Source organism: Chrysemys picta, chromosome 2 (genome assembly GCF_011386835.1).
Source record: "Chrysemys picta bellii isolate R12L10 chromosome 2, ASM1138683v2, whole genome shotgun sequence".
Classification (NCBI taxonomy): domain Eukaryota; kingdom Metazoa; phylum Chordata; order Testudines; family Emydidae; genus Chrysemys; species Chrysemys picta.
The window spans coordinates 161,119,831-161,147,473 of record NC_088792.1 but is presented as its reverse complement, the minus strand read 5'-3'; the positions used below and the strand labels follow the sequence as shown (position 1 = coordinate 161,147,473).

At 40.3% G+C, this 27,643-nt stretch overlaps 1 protein-coding gene across 13 annotated transcripts in view; it reads right to left on the bottom strand.

Annotated features, from left to right (window-relative positions):
- UNC5D (unc-5 netrin receptor D) overlaps positions 1 to 27,643 on the bottom strand; it is a 374,043-nt gene that overhangs the window by 66,495 nt on the left and 279,905 nt on the right. For 8 of the 13 annotated variants that reach the window (XM_065584627.1, XM_065584624.1, XM_042840351.2 and 5 more), the window contains 3 exons: positions 11,433 to 11,613; positions 10,153 to 10,320; positions 7,940 to 8,104 (listed from right to left, as the gene is read on the bottom strand). In XM_065584627.1, the coding sequence (XP_065440699.1) occupies positions 7,940 to 8,104; positions 10,153 to 10,320; positions 11,433 to 11,613 (514 nt within the window). The remainder of the gene's footprint in view (positions 1 to 7,939; positions 8,105 to 10,152; positions 10,321 to 11,432; positions 11,614 to 27,643) is intronic. The other 5 variants (XM_065584629.1, XM_042840352.2, XM_042840353.2 and 2 more) reach the window with 2 other exon arrangements.

The following is a 27,643-nucleotide window of genomic DNA, read 5'->3' as shown; positions in this document are numbered from 1 at the left end:
AGACAACAGATGAAATTTTTGCACTTTGGCTATGACTGACTGGTCTGTGAATACTGCTAAAACACACACACACTGTATGGTATATTACCACGCATACTATGGGGCAACTTGATATGGGTACTTGATGAGACCCCCAACACTAAGTATTTAAGAGGAGATTGGACCAAAAACGTATGGGTTTAGTATACAGAAAAATTCTGTGATACTGAAGTCAAATAGAATAGATGACCAAGAAATTATTTTCCAACATTGTCTTCTAGAATACTTATTTCTGCAAACATTTAACACAAGGTAATTTTAACTTTCCAGATGGTTGAAATGGTTAAACACAATCTGCAACTCATGTGAATTTGGAAAGCAGAAAAAATATTGTATTGCTGAAGGCAAGTTGATCAATCATTTGCCAGACATACTGTAGACTCCAGCAAAGACAGAAGGTGTGTATCAAAATGACACCAAGAATTAGGACTTGATAAGTTCATATGCACTTATATTTAGAATTCCTATTAATATGCCAGCCATACTCATTCTACACTCCCCTTTCAATTATCAACATTCATACTAGTTAGCATTGTGTAAACCTAAAGTAATTGTACTCCTAATGGAAAGGGAAAAATGAATTCTAGAATATCACATTTACGTCAAGATCCAAAATGGGTTTAGTTTGGTAAATGTCAAGGGAATTTGAGGAAAAGGTTAGTTTTGTTCCCCATTTCTAGCACCTATGTTTCTATTAGGCTGTCTCCCTGACAAAACAACACAAGCAAGCTTCCAAACTTCCCCTGGGAGACATTTTCTAGTGGTGAGAAGGAAAAGTTTCCTGCTAATTCAGCCCCATTTTAACCCTACCAGTTTACTGTAATCATTCAGTCTCCCTCCAGGGTTTTTAGACCCCTTAAATAGCTAATATTTAGCCTTGCTGCTCTTACTTATTTTAAATGAGAGCTGTGTAAGCAACAAGTATAGGCATCTTCAGAAAACCATATTCACTTCTGTTTTTCCAAAGTTTGTGTATTAACATAGTTTGGATTCATTTTTGTGGAGGGAAGGTCCTTAGTCTGTTACTTTATTCCTTGTTCCACCTCAAAGATTTCACTTCCTGAAGAACTGTTGTTTCAGCTGAGAACTGGACTCTCATAAAATCTACCTAAAGCCAACTGAGAATCAGATGAGCTGGGAAAGAAGGATGTATTTAAGGACTGAAAGATGCTTCCTCTATATCAGTCCCAGCACCTGCTGTCTGGGACTGATCCAAGAACCTGAGAGTTGACCCCCAACTGGTCACTGAAATTTTCATTTAATGAATGAAAGTTTGAAAATTCTTTCTAAGGATTAGAACTTTTCCTACCTGAAAAGATCTGCTAGGGGCTATACACTATCTGCAACTGAGGTTTCCAACCTTGCCTTTATAAGAGTCCATACTTGTTAACCACAGAAATGTTTCATTTCTATTTTTGCCTCATGAAAGGAACAAAGTTAACAAGTTGTGCCTGAGATAAATAACCTCCAAGAGATTAGTTTTCTGAAGCACTGCACTGCATTTCCTTCACAATTCCCTATGGGACATAAAGCAGAGCTGGAAAGGCACATATTGGAACACGAAGGAAAATAAAAACCAGACGGGATAATTGCATCAATTCCTATTAGCTGAGAAAGCAATTATGGCCCTAAAAATAATTTGACATAACTATATACATACAGCATAACCCATAAAGGAGTAATAATATCACACTCCAATATGAAAGAAACAAGAGACACTTAATATTTCAGTCTAATTGAAGGAACACTTAAGGAGATTCAAGTTTTGGAGCAAACACATACTCCCCACCACCTGCCATTCCATCAAAACCAGGAGAGCAGCCTATTTAAAAAATGAAACATATATTGGGCCAGAGCTGATCTCAGCTCCACTGGTATAAACCTGTAGTAAATCCTTTTAAATCAGTGGCCTTCAGTCTCCTCTCTCTTACAACAACTTGGCATCATCAACTTTCAGTACAGTTACTCCTTATATAGGATGAGAATACTGTGACCAGACTTGAGCCCAAATTGTTCTACCTCAGATTCAACACCTAGGGACCTATTTCTGACCCCAATGTTGGGTTAGCAATCACTAGTGTATGCAACAAAAAGAAATGTGCAATTACAGTTTCCTCAGCTCCCTTTTCTCCTTGCAAAAGGAGTAAAAACCATAATCTATACAACAAGATATTTGCATGTAAATCAACCAACTGTAGATATTTTTTCAGGTTAGGCATTAATCAGTGCCAGCCGAGAGTTTAATTCTGATCATTTAAATAATATCACTTTGATTTCTATACATGTGTTCCTAATAGTCTTTTACTTTAAACTCCTTTTAATTTCAGTAATCTAGTTTGCTTCTCACAATTCGTCCCATTTATCCTTTTCAAATAACTAGTTCATTTTCACTGTCCAAGCTGCACCGAACACTATACTAAATTTCATTTACTTGTGCTCATTCAAATACATGAAATAGAAACAATTCTTATTGTGACTCACTCCCAACAATGATTTAACTCCTCCCCACAAAGCATACCAACAAAGAAACCTCCAACTCATTCACATATTTTAAACTGATAAAAAATTTACTCACATAAGGTTTTTAACCTTATTCTCCCATCACCACCCAATTTTTCTTTTTAAATAAAGCTTGCATTGAGATCCAAAATTATTTCACAATGCCCCTTTAAGGTTTCTCATTCAAATTCTATGTGTATACTATTTTACAGACATTGTAACTCATAGAATCATAAGGTTAGAAGGAACCGCAAGGGTCATCTAGTCAAATCCCCTGCCAAGATGCAGGATTTGTTGTGTCTAAACCATCCAAGGCAGATGGCTATCTAGCCTCTTTTTGAAAACTTCCAGTGAAGGAGGTTTCACTACTTCCTGAGGAAGTTTGTTCCATTATTCTACTGTTCTTATAGTTAGGAAGTTTTTCCTGAGATTTAATCTCAATTGGCTATACCGTAGTTTGGACCTATTGCACCTCTGGTCCTGCCATCTTTTTTATGGAAGCCTTTCGAGTATTTGAAAACCACTATCATATCCCCCCTTAATTTCCTCTTTTCCAATCTGAACATACCCAGTTCCTTCAGACTTTGCTCCTATGACTTCTATTCCATCCCTTTGATCACCTTTGTTGCTCACCTCTGGATCCTTTCCAGGTTCTCTACATCCTTTCTATATACTGGTGACCAAAATTGGACACAGTAGTCCAATTGAGGCCTAACCAGTGTCAAGTAGAGTGGTACTATCACCTCCCATGACTTGCAGGCTATGCCGCAGCTAATGCAACCCAAAATTACATTTGCTTTTTTTTGCAACAGCATCACACTCTTGACTCAAGAAAAGTCCTCTCTGCAAAAAAACGATCTGCTTCAGAGGCAGAAGATTTTTGCTATGCTACAAACGATTTGTTCCCAGGCCTGTTCTATTTAGTTAATTACTGGCTAGAGTAAAATAATTATACAAAAAATTGAGTGTATAGAGTCAATGTCTCTTTAAATGTTAAGCCACATGGAAGTATTAGAATTCTGTGGGAAAAGGCAAGATAGTCTGAAAATAATTGCAGTAAAGTTTGGCAATGCATTTTTTCCTGTTTATGGTGATACAATTAGCCAGATGAGGTAGACATTCTAAAATTATTATTTGTATTGCAGTAGCACCAATGGGGCCCAGGCATGGACCATGATCCCATTACGCTAGGCACTCTACAAACACAAAATACGAGGATGGTCCCTGCCCCAGAGAATTTACAAACCAAGTAAAGTCAACTAACCAAACACGAAATAAACTAGGTCATTACTGAACAAAGGTTGTTGCCATGTGTCAGCTATTTGGCAGCCCATGTGAAAGGAGCTGCGGGGTTTCTTTCCAGTTTTTAGTTAGATAAATGTCCACATCATAAAACCACCATCAATGACATTAACTGATCCCCTTGCCTGGGACTGAATGGGTCTGTGATATGAACTTCCTTTTATCCCTGAGAATTAGAGTTCCTCCTGGTAAGCACTGGGGCACATTAACAGGGTAGCAGAGTGAATAAGGCAAAACCAGCTAAAACTGTACTATATCCATTCTGTGGATAAACAGAGGACTTGTGTCTTGCCCAGGGTTGTCAATATGACACCTTTCATTTAAATTTAATAAGAGAAAAAGTAAATACAGTGGCTGTTCTGCACTATACCGGCATCTGTAATCAGTGGACTTATTTATGTCTTGGAGCATAAGTCACTTTTAAAAAAATATTATTATGTCTTTGTTTCTTGACAAGGAAGATGGATTGGCAACAGGTTCTTTCCATTCTGAAGTTTCTTTGCTTTCAATCACAATTGTGGAATTTCCTCAACTCAGATCTCTGCAAAACCAAAGGTGCTAATCCCTTCTAAAGGAAATCTGCTTTATCTTCAGGACCCAAAGCTACTGTGTTTGTAGCTGCTGGAACAAGTGGAAAGAGTCAAACTCTCTTTTCTATGAGATTAGGTAAAATGCACCATTCAGAACTGCCCACATCCCAATAACCTTCTGTTCCTGCCAATAGGACTTACAATCTGAAGGTACAGTCCATAGAAATTCCAGTCTGAATGCCGTATTACAGGGTGCAGCAGCAGATGCATATATTGCTAAAGGTAAGTTATTAAGAGAAGCTGAACTCACTGAGCACATTTTCAGTCAATTAACTTAGTTACCTAAGTGTGTGAGATCCACTCTGCAGCATCTTACAGACTTTTGTTCTTTGATATGGAAAATATTCCCACATGAAGTGTGTCTGGTTTTCAGCTGTTGTTCCTAAATTTGAGAACTGTGACAGTACAGAGGCTAAGCAACAAGTCCAAGTTTATCGGGTGCCTCACTGCTAGGTCCAGGATAGAATTCAAATATAATATGAGACAGATTCCCCCTCCTCTAACCATAGAAATGTATCTGCGGAGTCTCTTGTAGCTGAGATCACTGCTTCTACACAAAGCTCCACCCAGCGTTACCAGTACATTTTTAGAAGACATGTTTTGTTTTGTTTTTAAACTCCTGGAGTCAATATCAAGTATCAGGTGTCATCCTCAGGAAACACTTGGCTGGCACAGACCTAAGTTTCTGTGTTCCTGCAACATCTAAGAGGCACTTGCACCGATATTAAAGTGATAATTCACTGCAGACAGTCATGATAGGGTTCATCATAATAAAATCTCTTCTGGCAGGGGCATTCAGAGACAAGGCTACGGATTGCAGCTAGATGGACTTCTCAGAAAGAACTGGAATGCCTAAGAAAGGGGAAATTAACCCTTTGGAAATGGTTGGAAAAGCCGCACAACAGAGACCTGTCAGATAACACACACTATTAATGATACAACAATCCTCAGATGCCCCAGTCAGGATCCGTGCCCCATTGTGCTCAGCCCTGTACAAACCACAAGGAGATTGTATTCTTGTATGCCCCTTCCAGCACACACTCCTGACAGATCACACCATGGTAACAGCTGGTGATTGATTTTCAATGGATATACTAATATGCATGTTGTAGAAATACACAGGAAGGGATGCGGGATGTAGCAAGTGTCTGTGGGGAACGGCGTTCATCTCATGCATAGCAGGGAAAAAAGAAACAATGAGCATCTTATATTCACCATAGGTTGATCCTCAAAAGAAGAATGAATTCTGTATCCCACAGATTGTCACCAACTATTCTCCTTATACCCAGGAAAACCAATAAATTTTAATCCTGCCTATGACCTCTTAACCAATTAATGGTTGTTAACTTAATGCCTCAGAAGCTGGAGGGACTCTGTTGTAACAATGGAAATCTCAGCTAATGAATGCAAGATAACATGACTAAGGGGTGTAGGTGTTGAAATACAAACTCTCTTGAAAATCCTAGCTTAGATAATTTTATATCTTAAGCTTAGGGTGACCAGATAGCAACTGAAAAAACGGGACGGGGGTCGGGGGTAATAGGTGCCTATATAAGAAAAAGTCCCAAAAAACGGGACTGTCCCTTTAAAAACAGGACATCTGGTCACCCTACTTAAGCTTCACTATCTATAAAGGTTACTAATGGCCATAAAATAAAGGATAATCAAATCTCATGCTGAAAAGTGAGCTGTTTCCCAGATGGGATCTATGAAGGTACCACTTTGTGCAACTGGCTAGGCACAATGTATTTTTTTCTTTAATTCTTCCTTTGAATTTCTAAGTAGGGTAGTAAGCATTACTGGAGGAAAGACACCAGTAGAAACCACCATACCAGATCAGAGTATTGCTCTCTCATTCAGTTAGCAGATGTTGGGCCTATATAGAGAGGATGCCCAATTTGTTAGAGGCATTTTAGGCATGGTGGTGAGAAGGGGAAGCAGTGCAAGCTAGAGACTTCAGGCCAAACATCACATCCAAACTGTAATGTAAATGCCATTGAATTCAACAGAGCTGCACTAGGGAGGGATTTGGCTGTTGAGTGATGAAGCAGCACTGCAAACTTAGAGCAGTCTGCAAGTGCTCAATGCCACAGGTAGACACAACAGCTAGTGCTAGTTCTGTGCAAGGCATGTTGACCTACAGGGGATGGACCTACATGGGAGAAGTTCCCTTTACCAGCCAATAAAACCGTAGTAAACTATTTATAAACTATAGTGAATAAAAAGTGAGTTCAAACACTGAGTGACTAACACAGGTGTCAGGAAACCTTTAATTAAAAAAAAGCAATAGATCCATAGCTCTCAAAATGCTTTACATAAGGAAGGTCATTATCCCCACTTTACAGATGGGTTACCCAACAGGTCAGCGGCAGAGCTAGAAATAGAACCCACATCTCCTGACTCCCAATCCAGTGCTTTATCCACTACCATACACTGCCACACTAACTGGATTAGATTGGAGCCTGAGCTTTCCACTTGTCTTGCTGTGGCTAAGGAGGGAGGGGAAGACACTGCCATGGAAACCGAAACAAAGGAAACCTTTTAAAAATAAAACAAACTTGGGGTTTTTTTTTTCAACTCACTTATTTCAGTCCTAGAGTCCCTGATTGTTCCCAAAGTTGCCATTTTATTGCTATAACGGGATGAGGTGACCATATTGCTTTATGGATATGGAACTGAATGTAACAGAGGAATAAATTCATTAATTTCTCATTTATTTCAAGAATATGCAGCTGTCCCGAATGTTCTGCACCTCTCGGCTGATATTTCAGCTGCAGCACTGATTTTTCTTGGATCCTTAGTTGTTATTGCATCAATCACAATGTGCTAAATGCTTTCCAAACATTCAAAATGCATCAGGATCTTGTTGCAAGGAGTTCACAGTTAACATGCAGAGCCTAAATCAGCCCTTAGTTACACCTATGAAATCTTACTGAGTTGCAAAGGTGCAAATGAGAACTGAATCTGACCCAAAGTATCTAAGACACCAACAAGACACATGTTGGTGCTTCACCCATTTAATCCCATGAGAAGCTGGAAAGCTAAAGGACGTGTTCCAATACTGCAAGATACATTTCCGCTGAGTGACTTACTGGGGCAAAATTTTACACATATGAAGAATTTTTACACCGCTCACCAGAATCACCTGGTGCTGTAAAGATGAAGTGAACTTGGCCTGTACAGGCTACACTTCCTAAATCCTGATAAATTATTCACTATGGGCCTAACCCAGAGGCCCTTGAAGCCAAAGCGAGCCTTATAATTGACTTCAGGGGGCTTTGCCTCAGGCCATAACAAAGAGCCAAGAGCCAAGTGAATTTCAAATTAGCAGATACACAACTCCCTGAAAATGTATTCCAACGTCTGTAAGGATTTCAGCCACGAGCCTCCTACAGACTTGACTGTGAGTTATGGTGTTGCATTCTAGAGCCCCACACTCCAGCATTTCTTTCAGAAGGAAATACCTTCAGATAGCTGCTAATGCAAGGGGTCACTGTCACATCACCTACCTTGAATGCAAAGCCCTTCAGTGCAATTCTCAGATTCTTGACTAAAACCCTCACAGAATTTTCCTCCATTTCTTGGAGGTGGAGCTGTACATTCCCGAATTCTCAGATGCTCACATTCCGGGCTGCAGACTGACCATTCACTCCACACCTCCCAACTACCGTCCACTAAACAGGAAGAAAAATACACATGATCAGTATGTGTTATCTGACCAACTGGTGTGATCAGACTGTACTGAACTCCACCTGCTCCACTGGTTATTCAGATGTGTTCAGGATTACTATTAAAGAAACCTAGGGGCTTGTCTACACTACTCGCCGAATCGGCGGGCAGCGATTAATCCAGTGGGGGTCAATTTATTGCATCTAGATGCGATAAATTGACCGCTGAGCAGTACTCCACCAGAACGAGAAGCGCAAGCGGAGTCGATGGGAGAGCGTCAGCTGTCAACTTACCGCAGTGAAGACACTGTGGTAAGTAGATCTAAGTATGTCAACTTCAGCTACGCTATTTATGTAGCTGAAGTTGCGTACCTTAGATCGACCCCACGAAGTAGTGTAGACAAGCCCTTAGTCCCCTACTCAGGGGGACTTAGCACGTGGAGCTCACACTATCAAACTCAAGAGATGTGTGTACAGAAGATGAGCTTTATTTCTGGATAAGACCTACATAATACTGATTTTAAAGATGCAGGCCATTCTGATGACACAAATCTAGCACCTATTATCCAGAAAGATCCTATAGATCTTTAGGATTCTAATTTTCTTCTCTCCCATATTATACACACAGATATCCACCACTGAAACACAGTCACCTCTGGGGTGGAACGCAGCATCTTTCTAAGGCTATGTCTACAATAGCACATCTGTCGGTAAAATTTATGTTGCTCAGGGGTGGGAAAAAAACATCCCCTGACCGACATAAGTTACACCAACAGAAGCATTGGTGTGGACAGCACTACATCAGTGGGAGATGCTCTCCCGCCGAGATAGCTACCACCATTCGTCAAGGATGGTTTAATTATGCCGACAGGAGAGCTCTCTCCCATCAGCATAGTGTGGCTACACGAGATCTGCAGTGGTACAGCTGTGCTACTGTAAGGTCTCTAGTGTAGACATAGCCTAAATAGAGCACAGCAGCAATACCTAACAGTTTAGGGCAGGAAGTAAAGACCATCACCTACAGCCAATAAAAAACTGCAAGAGGGAATCTGACAGATATTTCTTTGTAATGCAGCTATTAGCTCCTAGTGTTCATCCAAAATTCAGCTCTAAGGAGGCCGGTGTGTGGAGTCTTCACACAGCTCTAGAGCAGGAACAGTGTTGACATTTACCAAAAGAGCATAGATGACTTTGGTGGCCTTTTTTTAATGCTCTGAGTGAGATCTAGGATCAGTATGTCTCTGACTTATCTGAAGTTCTCTCCGTCCCGACTCATATCTTAAAAGCATTCCACAGTGCCCTGTCTACATTTCTCACACACAAGTCAGGTGAACACAGGCACTTAAGATTCTTTTAAATCCCAAATCAGTAAATACTGGGTCCAAAGCCCATAAAAGTTAATGGAGAGACTTGCACCAATTTAAATGAGATGAGGATCAGGTCCAACAAAAAATATTCAATCCTAAAATTACACACACACACCAGTTTTGTTTACCCACATGTGTTGGACACCCCTCTCTTTCCCAAAATCAGACAAATTTTGTTTCAGGTGAACAAGAGAGGCAATACACTGTCTCAAGGGACATAACTGTGCTTCAGTTATAACTGGAGCTTAGTATAAAAAGAGAAAATGCATTTTAAAGCAAAGCATTTGAAAACCAAATCATCTTTTATTTACTCATTATGTCCTGAGCTCAGGGTTCTGTGTTTCTCCTGCTAAAGTTACCAACATCACTAAGCCCTACATTCAGGAGATAAGGAATGGAGTTCTGTGCCCAGTTTTAAGGGGGACCAGTCCTTGAATATGTGGAGACCTCTCTTTATATCACAACAATCGCTGTTTAATGCCTAAGCACCCAGGTGAATTCACTTTTGCTATTGCACAAAAAGATAAAAAGCATAGACTACGAACTTCGGTCTAAACAAATAAACAAATGCCTTCCCAATTCCCCTTTGATCCCAGTAACTCTGCATACACAGGTAGCCACCGAGCACTTCAGATGGAGAGAATGCTCTCTTGGTGTGACATTTAAAGTTAGACTTGGATATCTCACCAGGGCAAAGTGAAGTGCAGGTAATTTTCTGCACTGACATTCCCTCACAAAATGCACCCCCGTTGAGCGGAGCAGGGTTGGTACAGGTCCGGGATCGCTTCTGCCAGCCTCGGCCACACCGCACATTGCAGTTAGACCACTCAGTCCATGACGACCAGCCTCCATTCACTGCAACACACACGCATGGCATTATGGATGGCATGGTAAGACTTAAGCATCAAGTCTTCATTTCTGATCTTTTTGTTCTCAGATTTTTTTATATATATTCTGCAAGGTAAATTCCAAGCCCAAATAGGGGCATCACCACCTAAATAGCACCAGGATGCAATTACATAAAGGACGCGGTGTCAAAGAACTGCTGTGTTTGCCTTTGGTGGGTTTATATGCCAGAAGGTGTAATAACTGACACTGAGACTCTGAAGGAAACGTGGAGGCAGGCACCTCAGTACTCTTCAAATATGCTTCACTTAAAGGATAAACACAATCGTTCTTTTAAAAAGTGATGGTTTAGGCATGCCTCTGACTTCATCAATAAAATGTCACTCTTCAGTTTAATGAACACTGTAAGCAACAGGGAGTGGTGAAAATAAACGTTTCTGCTTCTTCTACCAGTGCCACACAACATTTAAGGGCTTGTCTTCACTACCAGGGCAAGTCAACCTAAGTTACACTACTCCAGCTACATGAACAATGTAGCTGGAGTCAATGTAGCTTAGGTCGCCTTACCCCAGTGTCTTCACTGCACTGCGTCAATGGGAGATGCTCTCCGGTCGACTTCCCCCTTACTCTTCTCAAAGAGGTGGAGTTCCAGGATTGACCTGAGAGCGCTCTGCCATTGATTTAGCAGGTCTTCACTAGACCCTCTAAATCGACCCCTGCTGCATCGATTGCTGCAGCGTCAATCTCCCTGTAGTGAAGACCAGCCCTTAGATTCATTAACTAGTGTTTGTATAATGCTACATAGGTCCAATTAAGGGAAGCACTTGAGCATATCGCTATTCAGAATGGTATTTAGACATGTGCTTAAGTGCTTTCCTGAATCAGGGCTTAAGAGCACCATATGTAAGGCTTATTTCTTTGGCCAAGCTTATAAGTGGACCTTATTAATAACTGGAAAAAGGATTATTTATACTCTTGGAGTGCCTGGAAGCTCTCATCATAGATAAGGACCCCATTGTGCTAGGCACTGTACAAACAAATATGATCTTTATTTGCAACCCACTGGTTATTACTGATGCAAAGAATCCAGACAGTAAATATTATTACACATTTCCACTGACCATACACCACGACTGTTGCAGACATGCTCCTTCTCTTGGCCACTATGTTGGCAGCCACGCAAGTGTAGTTCCCGGAATCAGACAGACGGGCCTGGCGGATGATCAGGTTGTGATCTGCCCTGGTGTCGATGTTCTCATCCTGGCTGGAATCGATGGGCTCCTCGTTCTTAAGCCATTCCACCTGGTGGGTAGGGAGATGAGAAGAGAATGAAGCAGGACAGCTGGAGAGAAAGATGCACAGGGAAAATAACCACAACCCAGGGATAGTTATTGTTACTCAGAAGCTATCTGCAAGGCACTTCTCCACTTGGAATGTTTGACTGACATATTAATTTAAGGCATGGTGAACTAGTGTTTTACAGAACTGAGAAACTAAAAACAGAAGCGGAATCTTTAGATCCTGTTAAGAGGCTGAACAAATGTGTCTCATTTTTATAGACAGGTTTTTCAGACTTAAAGGAGGTAGGGTTGTATCCTGAAGTCAAATACCCTTCCAAGTCTCAGTTCAGATGGATAACCTCAGTTGCGAACTTGTGGAAGGACTTGCAACTTTGAGGTAATGAGCTTATGGGTTTGCAGGCTACAGGCATTCATTAGCACACTGTTCTGTGCAGATGGTCTGCAATTTGTAGATTTTCCAGTTTATAAACAAATCTGCAAAAGCAGACCATCAAAGCCAATTAGATTTCATGCCAGACAGCAGGTTCCTCTTCCAGTACAATTAGTCATTTTGGTTAGCTGGGGACAGAAGGTGTGCAACTGACATACCCATAGTTCGTAACATCTCTGCAACATGGCACAGTCAGATGGAAGCCAGCCTTTGAAGGGAGATGGGGTTTATGGCAATGTTTTTCTTATATGATACCCATGGATATAAGAAATGTATTGACTAGTATACAGGTCTGCTAAGCAAAGCACTGGATGCACATTTGAGTCATGTCACATATTTTATAAACACAATATCAGAAAAATTCAAGCTTGGGGTACATTTCCTCCTCTATTTTTAACATATGCTATTAGGCAAAAAAGAAATCACAGCAAGATGAGTTAAAGATACCGCATCATTGTTAAGTTTAGCATTAAGCATTCTAAACTCTTCTATGTATTTAGGTGCTCATAATGCTCCCATCACCATAACATTAGTTATGTATTTTGTGTTTCAAACCTTACCATTATTTAACATTTTTCATTAACACTCTCTTTCATGGAAACTTAAGGACAGTTTCTGGGACATATACTTGTGTGCTGCATGTGAGACCAAACTGAATGTTTAGAGAGAAACTACACAATGGTGGATGAACATCTAAGGTATGTTCTGTCACATCCTAGAAGCCACCTCCTCTATTGCTCAGTCTGGATAGCAATCACATAGTTATAGACACCTTAATTCATCAGTCCCACTCCTTGCATTTATTCTCACTCGTGTTTCAGCTGACATCTATCCCTGAACAGAATCACTTCCCTTTTACCAATGCCTAATCAATAAGGGCTTGTCTACACTTACCGGGAGATCGACAAGCGGCGATCGATGCATTGGCGGTCAATTTAGCAGGTCTAGTGAAGTCCCACTAAATCGACTGCAGATCACTCTCCTGTTGATTCCTGTACTCCACCAGATCGAGACGAGTAGGGGGAGTCGACGGGAGAGCGTCTCCCGTCAACATCGTGTAGTGTGGACCCCGTGGTAAGTAGATCAAAGCTACGTCGATTTGAGTTACGCTATTCAGGTAACTCAAATTGCGTAGCTTAGATCGAATTTCCCTTGTAGTGTAGACAAGGCCTCAGGCTCAAGTTCTGGCCTATTCATTTTACTGGGATTACATAGGATGTGTAAGCAGTATTTGAAGGTACCTTTTAAGGTGTCTTCCTCATTTTTAGCTTTAGGAGCTATCCTTCCTTTTTTTTTTATTTTACCACCTAGAGATTATTTGATTATACTCTTCCTCCATCAATGATAATTCTTTAGATGTATTTACACAGGCTTATTACAGTTCTCTTTAGTCTGAGTGAGGTAGGAAACTATCCAGTGAATTGATATCCACATACTATTCATTTTCCTCCATGCAATTAACTTTAACTTAGATCCCTAGTTTCTTTGATGAGGAATAGTCTGATTGCAACTGTTAAACTGTAGACCTACAGCACCAGAACAAGTCAAGTGGCAGAATTCCAATGGTCACAGTCAGAATTACATTCACTTTATGTGCAAGGAAATGACAAACATGTCTAGTAATATTGAAATGAAATGACAAACGTGAATAGTGCTAGTGCAGACTGGAGTGCATGATTTTACAACTATATATATATTTTACATTTTGACTCTCTCATCAGATCAATTTTTTTAGTTCCTGGTTTCTGTTACAGCAGCACTTTTGGACTTCATGCTATTTTTCCTCTAGACAACTCAATATTTTCCAGGAGAGAGAGAGTGTGCACTGTGATCCATTGTTTACTGAGCCTGAGATTGCGAATGAAAAACGTTTACATTAATGCAAAGCATTTAAAAGAATGATGATCAGTGTGAAGGGAGAACATTAAACAGACGGAACATAAACGTGAAAACATTGAGAGATGTGCAATCAAAAGATGATTTGTAAGAGAGGGCATGCAGTGCCTTTTGCTTTTTATCTGCATGTTTGACAGCACTGTGAATTCTCCTCACTAATCCCAGCCACCACTGCAAGACCCCCTTCTCCTAGAAAAGTACTTTCTTTAAACCAGAAAGATGCCTCTGCCACATCTGATTAATACTTCTAAAGCAGCAGGAGTTTAGAAAGCAATTTTTTAAAAGATGAACTGCTAACTTGGCTTTTTTTATTTTACCATTTCCAGTGATCTAGGTTCCCTTTAGATAACTTCTCCACAAAGGACACAAAAAGCAAAAGTGTGAGATAATTCACCACATTTCCATATCCAAATGAAACACTAACTCTGAATTTTTAACCTGGGATCTCTGAAGAGTTGACTTAAAATTCATTAGCATTTAACTTCCCTTGCTTTATCATCAGTGGATGTCATGCAATTGCTTATAATATGCTGAAAATAGCTGCCTTTTTAAGGATTAGACTGTCTGAAGATCTTTAATGCTTGACTCATGAACTAAGTTTCAGAATGACTGTCTATAATGCAACTTAAATTTATATATAAAAATGTTTTTTCCCCAGAAATCAGGCCTGCTCAGAATTAAAATGTTCCCATAAATTTCCACCAAAGGCTAATCATGTAATGATCTACAAAAGAAATGCAGGGGCAGATATGGATTAACTCAGCTTCTCTACATTGGGTGGCAGAGGATGAATTAGCATAATCATAAATTTGTTCCAATTACAGAAGGCAATTATCAGAGACCAGCTTACAGCACTATCAAAATGAAATCAGTTAAGCACAGCATATCGCAGGTAGATTGTAGTGGGGGTTAGTTATATTTAAGACAAAGAGTGCACTAACTAAAAAGCTCATCCATTTTTCTGTCTATTGAAAATATACCATAAAAATATTTCAGTGCCAACTTCATAGGCACAAAACAACCGTGTGAGATGCTTTAAGTGATGAAGTCTAATAATTCTTAGCCTGTGCAAAAAATGTAATCAAATTAATGTATGCATATGAATCATATTTAAATATGTACCCGTATAAATATTATGGACACGCATCTTCCAATTTCTCGATTACAAGTTCAAAGTGCCCTGGGGACTTGTAAATGTCCATCAGAATATTGATGATGGCAGCAATACAGATTAGGCAGACATTGCGGAGAAGAGTTAGGAAAGGTAGCATGACTCTTTTTAAACCCTGTCCTTTTCAAAGGTGCTTCTCATGAGTGAGATGGCAAAAAATCTTACAGGCCAAAATCCTCAGTGGGTTTTAGAACCTGATTCAAAGATCACTAAAGTCATTGGGAGGCTTTCTGCTGGCTTCAAAGGGTGCTGGACTGGGCCCTTAAACAGGCATTAACCTGTTCGCGTCAATGAGCTACGCCTCTTTACACCTGGGGGGCTCTCTATTCTCTTTAGAGGAATATTTCAAGAGGGTGATGCAGACAAAAGTTTTTTGCATACAGCCCTGGGTGGAGACTGGATATTTTTTGTCAGTTTAAGTCGCTATGTCATATTGGATGGGTCTTTGTCTGAATAGGATACAGGTTTGGGAAGTGTTACATTCAGAAATCCTTATTGAACTATATTATTTAATTCGATACATCGTAAGGTCTTTGGGATAGGGACAGGCTCTCTTTCATGCTTGATGGTTAGCACAATGGGGTCTGGTTCATGTTTATGTGCCACTACAGTACACATAAATACTACTACTTCCCATTGGGCTACCTTGTAATGTCAGAAATACTTCAAGCAATTGTCTATATCATTCAATAAAATGAGTAATATAAAAATCGCAGCCTCAAGATTATTAAAACAAAATTACTAAATACCTAATTTACATCAAATCTTTTTTTACATTTTATTCAGCTTGGACAATGAAGAATAGAATGATCAGTTTCCCCTTGTTCTGGTTATTTGCACACTCTGGTTCCTAAGCACTGTCCCCACCTTGCCATATTCCAGTTTCACAGGATTTCAGGGGACACCATTTTTAAAATTGCCATAGGAAGAAATAATGAAAACATTTTTATTTTAATTGATTTTCTATGTCACACACGCACCACTGTCGCCTCCCCAAGTTTTAAATTTTAAGTCAAATCTCCACTAACTGATTTAAGATTCAAAATGAAGTATCCCTTGCACAGCAATTAGAACAGCTTATTCACTTGCAGGACCGACTAATATGCTTGGATTTTCTGTTCTCTCTCGTGTATCTTGTTTGAGAATATATAGACATTTAATAACCCACAGGAACAATGCAGACTTGAGGTCCTTTGGGCACAAATGATAATTTTATAGGTCAGAATACAAAAGACCTTAGTACCTCTGCATTTAGATTAAACTATCCTGCCCTTTACCTACAGCATCTGACTTTCTCATTTGGTCAATAACCAGAGTACACATATATCAGAGATAATATAGTTAGAATGTCAGCTCCCCTTGAAGAGAGAATCAATTGCCTTCTGGATCCAAGATAAATGCTGTGCGATCTTAAGATGGGAAAGGTCAACATCTGGCTAATAGCTGCAACAATATTTCCTATTACCTTGTTACTTTACAGGTTTTTAAACAGTCTCCCTTCTAAATTGGGAAAATTAGTAAATATTCACTTAACCTTCTCTTATCAATTAAGCCAACACCATTGCTGCCTCAAGTCCTTATGCAGCAAGCCATCATTTGCATCTTCAAAAGTGTATTAAGATTTTTGGATCAGTTTCATGCTTTAAAGACAAATACATTCTATCAGTGCTAGGACACTATGGTAGATGGCACTTTAGAAAAACACTTAGATATATTGCTGCTTGTGAGATGACTGCTGATAATTACACTAATCACAGCTCTCTCTCAGTTACCAAGTAGACACAACGGATAAGGCAAGCAAAGGGTATCATTTGTTCTATACTTAGATTGTAAGCTCTGTGACGTTGCACTCCGTATGTTTATGGAAATATGCTTATGAGTGTAAATACTATGTAACTGGAATATGCTTTATGCAGAAGGTCTCTTGTAAGGTATCATTACAAAGCTTATAATCTACTGAGTGTTCATCCTATTTGTATGAATGTATCATTCTTGTATCTAAAACTAGAAATATGAAGTATTACTCTGAGGTCCTATTGTAATTATGCAAAGTGTGGGCCATTAATGGTGGCTTGCAATCTTGATGGCTCCCATTAGCTAGGACAATTGGTTGTAAATGGCTCTGTTTACTTGTAAGCCTTCCTGTATACCCAGGTGCCAGCAAATGAGTAATGAAGTCTTACAGGACATGTGAACATGTCACATGATACTGGAATCCATCTTAAACCTGGTCTTTTCCATTTAGAAGAAAGGATGGGAACCCAAAGAGAGACAAAGGATTCCTACCTTGTGCCAAAGATATAAAAGGGGGTGGAACAGAACAAGGGGCTGCAGTCTTGAGAAATTCCCTAGTTACCACCTGAGCTGGAACTGACAAGAACTGTACCAGCGGAAAGGATGGGGCCCAGACAAAGAAGGAGTCTAGTCTGTGAAAAAAGCTTATTGGAACATCTGAGGGTGAGATTTACCTGTATTTAATTTCTTAAATGTATTAGGTTTAGACTTCCGTGTTTTGTTTTATTTTGTTTGGTAACTTATTTTCTTCCGTCTGTTATTACTTGAAACCACTTAAATCCTTCTTTTTTATACTTAATAAAATCACTTTTGTTTATTATTAAACCCAGAGTAAGTGATAGAGAGATATGCATAGCTGTTTGCTCCCCCAGGAATTAATCAGTGTTATAGAGGGCAGGCAATTTATGAGTTTACCCTGTATAAGCTTTATACAGAGTAAAACAGATTTATTTGGGGGTTGGATCCCACTGGGAGCTGGGTTAGTTAAAGTCTGCAGCCTTGGGGGGCATGGTTCAGACTCTGGGTCTGTGTTGCAGCCTGTGTTGCAGCAGGCTTGCGTGTCTGGATCAACAAGACAGGGTTCTCGAGTCCCAAGCTGGCAGAGGTAGTTTCAGCACATCAGGTGACAGTCCCAAGGGGGTCTCTGTGACCCAACCTGTCACAAGCTCATTGGAGCAGGGTCTGTCTTTTCATTATGTGTGTGTAAACCTAGGTAGCACAACTGGCACTAAGACCACACAACAGTTTCACAGAAGACATTGATCAATGAAAATCCTGCAGATAACATTTGGCCACTCCTGACTAGAGACTAATTTAAAATCACTGACCTATGGATGAAAGGCTCCATACCTCACATCACCAACCCCCTCTCTCCTGGTTCATCTACTCCCCATGCTTTGTTTTGTCCTGATTTACAACTCCCCCCCACTCCCAATTTTTGTTTTCACATTACACACACACACACACATACACACACACACAAACAATATCAGATGGAATTATAGTTAGAAAGCAACTTTATGTAACTGTGACATTGCCTCTAATTTTGTATTCATTGCAGGAATCAAAACTAAACATCTGGTAATAAGTGGCACCAAAACACATGGACTATTCTGTAGGAGAAATTACCTTTAATGCGTCCATTTTAAAAATATCTGCACATGGTAAAAGCTAAATACCACAAATCCTCTGATATTTACTGCATTTTTTTTGTTGCAATAGGATTCAAAATGGGGGAGAGAGGGATAGAATGACAAAATGCAAAGGCAGAGACCATACAGAGAACAAAACTACAAGAAATAATCATGTATAGCAGGTGTACTTCGTATCTCTGTTCTATGTCAATAACAGCTGTTCTATCTACCAATCATCCATTTTTAAAATAACACACCCCCCCCCAATAACTTTCAAATCAATGGTATAAAGCTGGCAGATATAATTTTGAGCTAGCACCATAAAACTAGCAGAAGGCTATACAAAAATCAGTAACCAAGGGTCTTGGAGGCCTGTCTCCTTCAGTTCTTCATTCTACTCACCTTCCTGTAACAACAACTATCATGAAGCTGTTTCAAGTGACACTTTCTCTGCATGGGTAGCATGATACAAATAATACAAGAGATGCTTATACCGGAGCTGCATGCATTGCCCCCATCCTTCTTATAATGAAGGGAGATCTGGCTCTAGAGTCCCTGATGACTGCACAGTTACAATGGGTGAGCATAGGCACACCAGGTACTCTAATTACTGAGACCTTTAAGGAGATCCCTCATGCCAGATCCAACCCATTCATATCTACCTTTATGATCACATTGGTATTTCATCAATACAATCAAAAGGCATTAACCTTCATTGCAAATCCCTAGTATAAGATTGGGTCAACTATACCTACTGCATTGTCTAAACTATTTCATGGAGGGAATGCTGTTACTAAATCAGTTAATCATGGTGCCATCATACTGTTCGGGTAAGCATATGTTTCTGTCATTAGACTGAATGTATAATCTCATTACAAAAATCTGATGTGCCAACTAACTCATAAATCAAACTGAGCTTTTATGTAAACTGCAGGGAGGTGGTGTGGGGACCTTGTCTCTGGAAAGATATTATGTATGGTTTGGTGTAATAGTGAGATTCTATAAGGCAAGTGCCTGTGTAGGTATTTTCCTACACCGTCAATTTTCTTTATATTTCCCTTTAACTGGCCCCCATCTATTGCATTTTCTAAGAAAAGACAGAGGATGGTGATGCTCGGGCACAACACATGCCATTGCTGCCCACACCTCCCTATCTCAGATACTGTGCTACACCCGATTCATAATGACATATTTACCATTACTCAGCCAGGGCTCTGAAATCCACCACCAAAAATGAATCCATCCACAGAATATTTCAAATAGACTGGAATTAGGGAGTTGGGTGGGGGGAATCACAAAAGATAGCCATAAATAATTTCAAACACTGTGATCTGTTAGCTCATCTTTAGTTGCAATGTTCAGGGTATGGAGGCCTTCAGTGTTGACTAAATCATAGCATTTAGGACATTGTTCTGTAGGTTCTCAAGATGATCAAATCTGAAAGCAAAGAGTCACCTCATAGGCACTTTCATTCTGCAGGAATAAGAATCACATTTGAATTGGAATTCCATGCCTTTTCTTCATGGAAATACGGCACAATGACACAGCACTAATAAAACCAAAAATTATTATGTGGGTATATATGGTACCTTTTCCAGTAAGGCAATGCTCATGGATCATTTTACTTTAATTATTTTCTGGTGAGCAAGAAATAAATGACCTGGCTGAAGCTGAAACCCCAAGTCCCCTGACTGTAGCTCAGGTGAATAGGGGAGCAAATTAGATGAGGCTCTTTTGGTGCATTTCTTTAGCTAGATAGCCTGCAAACAAAAGAGATATAGTATCAGAGGGGTAGCCGTGTTAGTCTGAATCTGTAAAAAGCAACAGAGGGTCCTGTGGCACCTTTAAGACTAACAGAAGTATTGGAGCATAAGCTGTCGTGGGTAAAAACCTCACTTCTTCAGATGCAAGTAATGGAAATCTCCAGAGGCAGGTATAAATCAGCATGGAGATAACGAGGTTAGTTCAATCAGGCTAACTAACACAGCTACCCCTCTGATACTTGACACCATGCAAGGCACTGCATTTAGCCGTATGGAATGGAAATCTATCAACCTCATGAAGAAACTTGCACAAATACAGACAGATATCATCTTCCTTTCCAAATGCAAACGGATGGACATCATACCAAATGGACTGAATGGAATCATACCAATGGAAAAATCCATTGCTATCTACATACTGCACAGACCACAGTGAGAGATCATGCCATACATTATCAAAGAAACTGAGGAATCACCTGATCAGCATCCTATACAGCAAACAGAAAAACGTCAAGAAAGAGCTCTCCAACCTGGAGACTTTCATAAATAACCAACCCTCCACACAAATGGACTTTACTAAAATAAGACAGGAAATCTACATTACACACTTCACCTCTCTACAAAGGAAAAAGGACCGTAAGCTGTCTAAAATCCTACCTGCCACATGGGGCTACAACAGGGGTACCCCTAACTCACCCAGCAATATCGTCAATTTATCCAGCTACACACTCAACCCAGCAGAAGAGTCTGTCCTATCTCGGGGACTCTCCTTTTGCCCCAGCACCCCCCCACGAACATGATACAGTTCTGTGGTGATCTGGAAGCCTACTTTCACCGCCTCCGACTCAAAGAATACTTTCAAGATAACACTGAACAGTGCACTGATACACAGATACCCTCCCACCAACAACACAGGAAGAAGAACTCCACATGGACTCCTCCTGAGGGTCGAAATGACAGTCTGGACCTATACATAGAATGCTTCCGCCGACGTGCACAGGCAGAAATTGTGGAAAAACAACATCGCTTGCCTCATAACCTAAGTCGTGCAGAACGCAATGCCATCCACAGCCTCAGAAACCACCCTGACATTATCATCAAAGAGGCTGATAAAGGAGGTGCTGTTGTCATCATGAACAGGTCTGACTACCAGAAGGAGGCTGCCAGACAATTCTCCAATACCAAATTCTACAGGCCACTTTCCTCAGATCCCACTGAGGAATACACTAAGAAACTGCACCATCTACTCAGGACACTCCCTACACTAACACAGGAACAAATCAACATACCCTTAGAGCCCCGACCGGGGTTATTCTATCTACTACCTAAGATCCACAAACCTGGAAATCCTGGACGCCCCATCATCTCGGGCATTGGCACTCTCACTGAAAGACTGTCTGGATATGTGGACTCCCTACTCAGACCCTACGCCACCAGCACTCCCAGCTATCTCCGTGACACCACAGATTTCCTGAGAAAACTACAATGCATTGGTGACCTCCCAGAAAACACCATCCTAGCCACCATGGATGTAGAGGCTCTCTACACAAACATCCCACATACAGATGGAATACAAGCTGTCAGGAACAGTATCCCTGATGATGACACAGCACAACTTACTGCTGAGCTCTGTGACTTTATCCTCACGCACAATTATTTCAAATTTGGTGACAATATATATCTCCAGACCAGTGGCACTGCTATAGGCACCCGCGTGGCCCCACAATATGCCAACATTTTTATGGCTGACCTGGAACAACGCTTCCTCAGCTCTCGTCCACTCATGCCCCTTCTTTACCTAGGCTATATTGATATCATCATCATCTGGACCCATGGGAAGGAGACCCTGGAAGAATTCCACCATGATTTCAACAGCTTCCACCCCACCATCAACCTCAGCGTGGACCAATCTACACGGGAGGTCCACTTCCTAGACACCACTGTACAAATAAGCGATGGCCACATTAACACCACCCTATACCGAAAACCCACTGACTGCTACCCTACCTTCATGCCTCCAGCTTCCACCCCGGTCACACCACATGATCCATCGTCTACAGCCAAGCACTGAGGTACAATCACATCTGCTCCAACCCCTCAGACAGAGACCAACACCTACAAGATCTTCACCAAGCATTCTCAAAACTACGATACCCACACAAGGAAATAAAGAAAGAAACAAATCAACAGAGCCAGACGTGTACCCAGAAGCCTCCTGCTACAAGACAGGCCCAGAAGAGAAACCAACAGAACTCCACTGGCCATCACCTACAGTCCTCAGCTTAAACCTCTCCAACGCATCATCAGTGATCTACAACCCATCCTGGACAATGATCCCTCACTTTCACAGACCTTGGGAGGCAGGCCAGTCCTCACCCACAGACAACCTGCCAACCTTAAGCATATTCTCACCAGCAACCACGCACCGCACCATAACAACTCTTACTCAGGAACCAACCCATGCAACAAACCTCGATGCCAACTCTGCCCACATATCTACACCAGCAACACCATCACAGGACCTAACCAGATCAGCTACAACCATCACCGGCTCATTCACCTGCACGTCCACCAATGTTATATATGCCATCATATGCCAGCAATGCCCCTCTGCTATGTACATTGGCCAAACTGGATAGTCACTACGCAAGAGGATAAATGGACACAAGTCAGATATCAGGAACGGCAATATACAAAAACCTGTAGGAGAACACTTCAACCTCCCTGGCCACACAATAGCAGATGTAAAGGTAGCCATCTTACAGCAAAAAAAACTTCAGGACCAGACTCCAAAGAGAAACTGCTGAGCTCCAGTTCATTTGCAAATTTGACACCATCAGATCAGGATTAAACAAAGACTGTGAATGGCTATCCAACTACAGAAACAGTTTCTCCTCCCTTGGTGTTCACACCTCAACTGCTAGCAGAGCACCTCACCCTCCCTGATTGAACTAACCTCGTTTTCTCCACACTGATTTATACCTACCTGCCTCTGGAGATTTCCATTACTTGCATCTGAAGAAGTGAGGTTCTTGCCCACGAAAGCTTATGCTCCCAATAGTTCTGTTAGTCTCAAAGGTGCCACAGGACCCTCTGTTGCTTTTTAAAAGAGATATAGCATTTCCCAGACCTTATTTTAAAAGTGTGCAATGTGTACTAAAAGTGTATTTCTTGATACTGTGAATCAGGATTGTTTGAAAGATAGACAAATAACTCAAGGCTCCAGAGATGCTGTCCATGGTGCTACTAGTTGGACTTCATCTGTTTTTCAATGCACAGGCATTTACAAGGTAATTATAAATGTAGCTGATACAAAAGATAAGAATATGGGGGGGGGGTTCTTTGCAATGTTTTGCAGATGTCATCCCAATATGCAATATCTCATTTTTACCAAGCTCTTGGGGATAAGAAAATCATCACAGAGCACATATAGTAAGTGAAACCAAAAGCTATAAACAAAGAGATTGCAGTGTCCTTTCGTTTTATATGCTTGCAATCAAACATTATGATGTGGCATTAAGGAAAACAAAAACAAAAACAAAAGAATGCAATTCCTCCACCCTCCACCAGTTTATTCTTTATCTTCTTGAAAGAAATAAAGGCCAAATCCTTTGAACAATTGCTATCAAGTGTAGTGCTCACATACTACAGTGATGAGTATGGTGAAAAGATTCTGAATAGAATAGACTCTTGTGTATTCATATTGTTTTTAACAGGAATTCTCATGGTAGTAACTGTCACAGCTCTGGACTAGCTGCACTTGTGACCACTTTCTGGTCTCTCCGAGAACATCCCCTCTGGTGTCAGGTCTCAGACCCTTTCCTCTCCTGAGGTGGAATTCCTCAAGTCTCCCACTCTTAGTCTGGACCCTGGGCTATTACCCAATATATCAACCGTGCTTATCCAGCAGGCCCAACTGGGTTTGACACCTACAGTTCTGCCCTTTTGGAGTCTGTGAACAGAGCTGTATATATTGACCAAAGAGCCTTCTTTAAACCACAGTATTGTTTATTTTGCAGTTGAAACCAACCATTTAGATTAAAAGGATCTTAAAACAACAATCCACATGCATGTCTATCCCGACGGTATCCTAGGCAGGGGAAGCCTTCTTCAAACATCCCAGTGAGTCCTGTATATCAGTCTGGTTCCCTCAAAGAACTTCCTTTATCTTCAAAGAGTTTTCCTTTTTAAACTATTACTGCCCTTTGATCTTTTGGTTCCTAGGCCTTGTCCATGCTTATCAAATCCAGTTTTGTAAGTTGGAGCCAGGAGGTCAAATCTTCAAAGGTAATAGTTCAGACATGTCTGTTAACAACTTCTATGTGTTTGCCAAAGGGTAGGTTGTTTTTAGCCAATGTTTGCCTTCCTGTTTGTTTTTTCCTAACAACTATCCCCCTATTAAACGAAACCAACATATTCACACTGTAAACAAGCCAGGAACCAGGTCAACATACAGTATTCATAAATTATTACAGAGCAGCTCCGGTATCTACTGAAGTAACCACTCGGCATGCCTGTGTTTTCAGGATCACGTGCGAATATATCAGTCTGATACATTTAGGTCCATATATACTATTCAAGCAGAACAAGGATAATATCACTATTCAATCTATAGTTAGGATATAAAAATGCATTATGAATAGGAACCATTGACTCTATTAAACTTAAGTGGAAGAGGAAACAAAAATCATTAAATGAAGACAGGAGTCTTGTCAACTCAAAATGTTTATCAGAACCATCAACTTGATTTCATAGGTCATGAACTTTGAATGATTTAGATAGCATGCAGGTTTTCAGCATCAACATAGAAACTTTATCACCTAATCTCTAGATTTTCTGGCAAAATTACAAAAAGTTAAATGAAAAATGTACTTATTTTCTATTTTAAAATTCATCCCTTCAGCAGCATAAATACCTGTTGCTTGTGTATGAAGCAATATGAAGAAGCATTAAGATAGAAAACAATTAGCATGTATTAGAAAAATAAAAGGGTTATGTCATACTATCACCCACAAAATGGAAACTATTAGAATTGTACAAAGTTCTGCTTTTGATCCCCCCTGCCTTGCAGCTAGTGTCATTGTTAGACTTCTGCAAAGAGAGTGTAAGACACTCTGATTAATTAGTATTACACACCCATTTTTCACAAATTTTAAATAGCTACCAAAGGTGCAAGGCAGTGAAGAAGCAAGCCCATTATCTGGATCATCCAATATTGTTAAGAACTGGATGGACTGGGAGACCAAACATCTTTTCAGCAATAAGAAGTAGATCAAAATTTACATTTAAAATTTACTGTAACAAAGCAGGGTAAGTAGTGACTGTCTTTACCCTGACTTAAACCTATGACTATTATGTTTAAAGTCTTGAAACTGGGACTTGTTGCTGCACCACAGAAGTCAATGGGAGTTTTAACAATACTACTATTACCTATACAGAGCACTCTACAAAGCAGGTGAATGACATTATCCCCATGTTGCAGCTGGAGAAACTGAGGCATAGAGCAGTTAAGTGACTTGCCTAGCAGACTAGTGGTAGAGCCCAGAGTAGAACTCAAGTCTCCTGAGTCCAAGTCCAGTGTCCTAACCATTGGGTAACACTGCCTCATTTTGCTATTGTTCTCAGTGGAAGCAGGCTTGCACTCTTGTCAACATTTGTCTTTCAATGTATTTGGTTTTCTCAAAGCAAGAGTATGAGAATCTTAAACTATTTAATTCACATGTTCATTTGATTCTGCTGTTTTTTTTTTAAATCCTAGCATTCTTACAAAGCCCGCAAGTTCATTAACAAGGAATATTTATTCAAGATGGTTGACCTACATATACCTGCAGTTCAGAAACAGGATTGTTAACTCTAGCACTCTGTAGCATCATGATAAATGTACTGGGACCATAGGCGATAAATTACTTCCTTTTGGTTGTTTGTGTGGGCCCCTATTCTTGATTACAGCAGCAACTTCACTACTTCTGCAGTGAGTAGAATAGCACAAGGGACTATATATGTATTATTCTCAGAGTTATGGCTTAACTGTTACGATGCCTGATACAATACTTCTTTGGAAAACAGTAATCTTCAAACATTACCATTTCTTGTTTATAGAATACTGCAGGTAAGATCTTACTAATGGAAACGTCATTAAGATCCACTAATGAATCTTTCTCCTATGCACACTGGGAATAAGTATTTGAACTCAGACACTATATCTACAGCTGAAGAAATACAATTATTGGTTAACAAATGAGTTACATTTAGGATATGTGTCCAGATGCATACTAAGTGCAACTGAGCATCACATTTGCTGCTAGAATAATGTATTTTCTCCTGCAACATTCCCTTTGTAATTTAAATAGGCAGAGATTTATGTTTGGAGGGGGAAAAAACCTCTAAGCCTGTAATGCTACAATGTTTTAGTTTTGCCTTTTTATTAAGCTTGCTCCTGATTGTTTACTAGCCAAATACAACCATATTACATCTGCAAAATGGTACCACAGGAAACCCTTCCTATATTGGAGACAAGCATAAGGTGTGTAGTTTAAAAAAATGCAGCTAGACCTCACATGACAAATATGTCTGCAGTAGAAAGCAGCTGAGCCCATTAAGGGGAAAAGTTTCAGTGCCCAGAGTTATCTGCCACACTATCCTTGTTTTGCTTTCCCACACTGGAGAGTTTGAATTATTTTTCCAAGTTTAACAGAAATCCTCCAAACCACTGTAATTGTAAAGGGACGTTTGTTGAAAGGAGAGAGGTTTCTTCCCTTACAAACCAAGTTATTTATTATTATTATTCTCCATCTCTCTGCAGTAAGGCAGAAAATGATGCTGGTTCCCACTTCAGAAGTGAGACACACAAATAGAATGAGATGATTTTTGTAAGTTGGGCTGCCTCTTAACCAGTTTTCTGCAGCAGTCTCTCAGCCCCAAATGCTCCAAAAGTGACACTGCATCTCTGATGAATTTGAAAGCTACAGGTTTCTATACTTGGGACCATTTGGTTGTATTATTAGAACACACTTTGTTTTATGGCCAACACTGAGTAAACACACTTAGATTGTTATTACTGAAGGACATGAAAGCCTGTCTGCTCAAAGACCTTCAGAAAAACAAGACTCATTGATGATCACACCATGCTAACTGCCCAATGTCCTGCTGATGTTCTTCAAGTTTTTAGTATTAACATTTACAGAAGTTAATTACCAGCCCATCCAAGGGACCATCTGGATGCTTTTCCCAAAAGACGGTAAACAGTTCTGTCCTTCCTGATCTCAGTTGCCACTCTCTTTGAAAACCTGTGACTCTGGTGCCTTCTCATCCTTAACACACACCAGAGCAAACCTAGGACATCC